Source organism: Myotis daubentonii, chromosome 6 (genome assembly GCF_963259705.1).
Source record: "Myotis daubentonii chromosome 6, mMyoDau2.1, whole genome shotgun sequence".
In the NCBI taxonomy this organism is placed as follows: Eukaryota; Metazoa; Chordata; class Mammalia; order Chiroptera; family Vespertilionidae; genus Myotis; species Myotis daubentonii.
In genome coordinates, this window is record NC_081845.1 from 80,598,685 (window position 1) to 80,602,044 (window position 3,360).

Genomic DNA, 3,360 nt, shown 5'->3' on the forward strand with positions numbered 1-3,360 from the left:
GGAATCATTTATTTCAAGTTTGATAAGCACTCAACCCATCAAAATTCACAAGATATTGTGAACTGCTTCCAACTGCTACCTTATTAACCCATTCTGATCACATTCAATAGCCTGATCTCTGTAAGAAACGGGGGAGAGAAAAATATCAGCAAAAATCCTGTATAGCAACCCAACCTCTCTCCCAAGATTTTGGACTTCCACTAAAGGCCCCTCCTTTCTTCTGCCCAGAAAATGGAAGAACTAAATCATATTAGGGTCATATCAACATCCCGTAGGCTTTTGTAGCTACTAAAAGGGACTCTGCTTCCCTGTCTCACTCTTGCCATCTCTACGGCGAGATGAGGAACCGAGAATTAGCATCTATTGCTTAGGTCTCCACCTTATTAAAAAACGAGTGATGTCTTCCCAACTTTTTTAGAATATAAATACTCTTAAAGGATATTTGTATTAAGCTAGCTTATCAGAATTAAATATCCTTGTCTTCCATAATTAATTTATGTAATAACTCTTCTCAATTTCCCTCGTTAATGCTGGAAGCACAAAGGCATGCATTCTCACTCCTGGCTTTCCCTTTCCCTAGACCTAACGTCGACTACAATTCTCTCCCCTTCCATGCCTGTTCCCTTTCTCTATGGGAGTGTTATCCTTAACATGTTGTAACTGATGAAACCACATGGCATGTTTTCCAAAGGGGCTTCACCATTCTACATTCCTACCAGCCATATGTGAGGGCCCCAATTTTTCCACATCCTTGTCAACACTCGTTATTGTCTTTTTTATTATTATAGCCATCCTAGTGGGTGACGTCTCAAATAATGTTCGTTAAGGCCTTCATGATACACACTGAGTTCATTCAACTTAAGGAAACTGACATATTAACTAATTCCAAAGCCAGTTTTCATTCCTAAATCAATCAGCAAGTTAGACTTTCTCCAACAATAAAATCTCTTACTCATTTTCAATTCAAAGCGACATCTTCATCCTCATGAAAACCGTTCCACCCTTCAGCTCAACTTGTGAGTTACACAGGGAGTAAAACAAAGGGGGAAGAAGAAAGTAGAAAGTAAGGCCCTCCCTCCTCCTAGCTTTGCAGCCTGAAAACATGTCCTATCATGTTGGGTGTTTCACTGATTCTCTGTTATGATCTTATGGGATTTTCCTGAAGGAGCCACCAACAGCCTCTCACAAAAGTCTGAGAATGTAGAAAACAAGGAAGTGAAAATATATTATTTTTCCACCCTCCTACACCATATATAAAGCTAAGGGCTAACACAAGCTATGCTGTCAACAGAAATATTTCTCAAGACAATACTATATTGCCTTGAGTAAACACGGTTTCACACACCCATTATTTCAAAATTTTCCTTTCAGTTGGGTCCTGTATATGTTTTTACACTCAATATAATTAGGACGTAACATTGGTGAGGGTTATGCTTTTCTTTTTCTTTTCTTTTTTAATAAGTGAAATTATCAAAAAGAATATGGAAAAAAAGAAAATCAGCGAGAATCTTGGACTTCAAAACCTTTTTTATCCCAAGATTTCTCCGCCTTCTCAACTGTCACCCAAGCCAGGTCCTGTCTCGCCCTCAGCGAGGACTATTTGGCTGTTTGAATCGGTGCTAAGCAACGTGCTCTAAATCCAGATTGACAGGACCATTGACCAATCACAGAACGAGGTTTCCTTTCCCCGGTCTAATCATGGCCGTTGCCTGGGAGACATAGTACTGAGCCGATAGGGGCGGGTCAAGCAGAGGGGCGTTAGAAACACCACCGACCAGCCTCCGGCAGCATAAAGGGGTTCTTCAGCATTGTAGTTGTATTGTTAAGATGTCTCTTTCTAAGAAGTTAACTTTGGACAAACTGGATGTGAAAGGCAAACGAGTCGTGATGAGAGTAGACTTCAATGTTCCCATGAAGAACAACCAGATTACCAACAACCAGAGAATCAAGGCTTCAATCCCAAGCATCAAGTTCTGCCTGGATAATGGCGCCAAGTCAGTAGTTCTTATGAGTCACCTAGGTCGACCCGATGGCGTGCCCATGCCTGATAAATACTCCCTGGAGCCTGTTGCTGCTGAGCTGAAATCCTTGCTGGGTAAGGATGTCCTGTTCCTGAAGGACTGTGTGGGCCCAGAAGTGGAGAAAGCCTGTGCAAACCCAGCCACTGGTTCAGTCATCTTGCTGGAGAATTTACGCTTCCATGTGGAGGAAGAAGGGAAGGGCCAAGATCCTTCGGGAAATAAGCTTAAAGCTGAGCCACAGAAAATAGAAGCCTTCCGTCAATCACTCTCAAAGCTAGGGGATGTTTATGTCAATGATGCCTTTGGCACTGCTCACCGGGCCCACAGTTCCATGGTGGGAGTGAATCTGCCCCAGAAGGCGTCCGGATTCCTGATGAAGAAGGAACTGGAATACTTTGCCAAAGCCTTGGAAAACCCAGAGAGACCCTTTCTGGCTATACTTGGTGGAGCCAAAGTAGCAGACAAGATCCAACTTATTAAAAATATGCTCGACAAGGTCTGTCATATGATTATTGGTGGTGGAATGGCTTATACTTTCCTTAAGGTACTCAACAACATGGAGATTGGTGCTTCCTTGTTTGATGAAGAGGGAGCCAAGATTGTCCAAGATATCATGGACAAAGCCCAGAAGAATGGTGTGACCATCACCTTTCCCGTTGACTTTGTTACTGCTGACAAGTTTGAAGAGAATGCTCAGGTTGGTAAAGCCACTGTAGCATCAGGCATCCCTGCTGGTTGGATGGGTTTGGACTGTGGCCCTGAGACCAACAAGAAGTTTGCTCAAGTTGTGGGCGAAGCCAAGCTAATTGTGTGGAATGGGCCCTTAGGGGTATTTGAATGGGATGCCTTTGCTAAGGGAACCAGAGCCCTCATGGATGAAGTTGTGAAAGCCACTTCCAGGGGCTGTATCACCATTATAGGAGGTGGAGACACCGCCACTTGCTGCGCCAAATGGAACACCGAAGATAAAGTCAGCCACCTGAGCACTGGAGGAGGAGCCAGTCTAGAGCTTCTGGAAGGTAAAGTCCTTCCTGGAGTGGATGCCCTCAGCAACCTGTAGCTGACAAAGTATTCTTTCCTATTGTTTCCTGCCCCACAGCCTTTGACAAAGTAGTGCTCTTACATCTCAACTTGACTTTTGTTAAAATCTACCCCTGTATCAAGATCCAGGCAAATGACCAAGCGATGAGCTATCAGGAACTCTTAACATCAGCACAGAAATGCAGTCCAACTTTAGTTCTGTCATGCATTTACTTACCCTCTTAAAGATCTCATTTGAACTTGACCATTGTGATTCATAGGAAGTGGGTTACCTATTAAAGCAAGTTAAATAAGCTGA

The 3,360-nt window shown here is 43.3% G+C and overlaps 1 protein-coding gene across 1 annotated transcript; it reads left to right on the forward strand.

Annotated features, from left to right (window-relative positions):
- The first annotated feature begins 1,827 nt into the window (after window positions 1-1,827).
- PGK2 (phosphoglycerate kinase 2) lies at window positions 1,828-3,081 on the forward strand. Its single transcript, XM_059699654.1, has one exon. The coding sequence runs from the start codon at window positions 1,828-1,830 to the stop codon at window positions 3,079-3,081; it is 1,254 nt and encodes a 417-aa protein (XP_059555637.1).
- Window positions 3,082-3,360: the final 279 nt, after the last annotated feature.

What these genes read in the sequence shown, in the direction of transcription:
- PGK2 (XM_059699654.1), top strand. Translation starts at nt 1,828, where the DNA reads ATGTCTCTTTCTAAGAAGTTAACTTTGGACAAACTGGATGTGAAAGGC.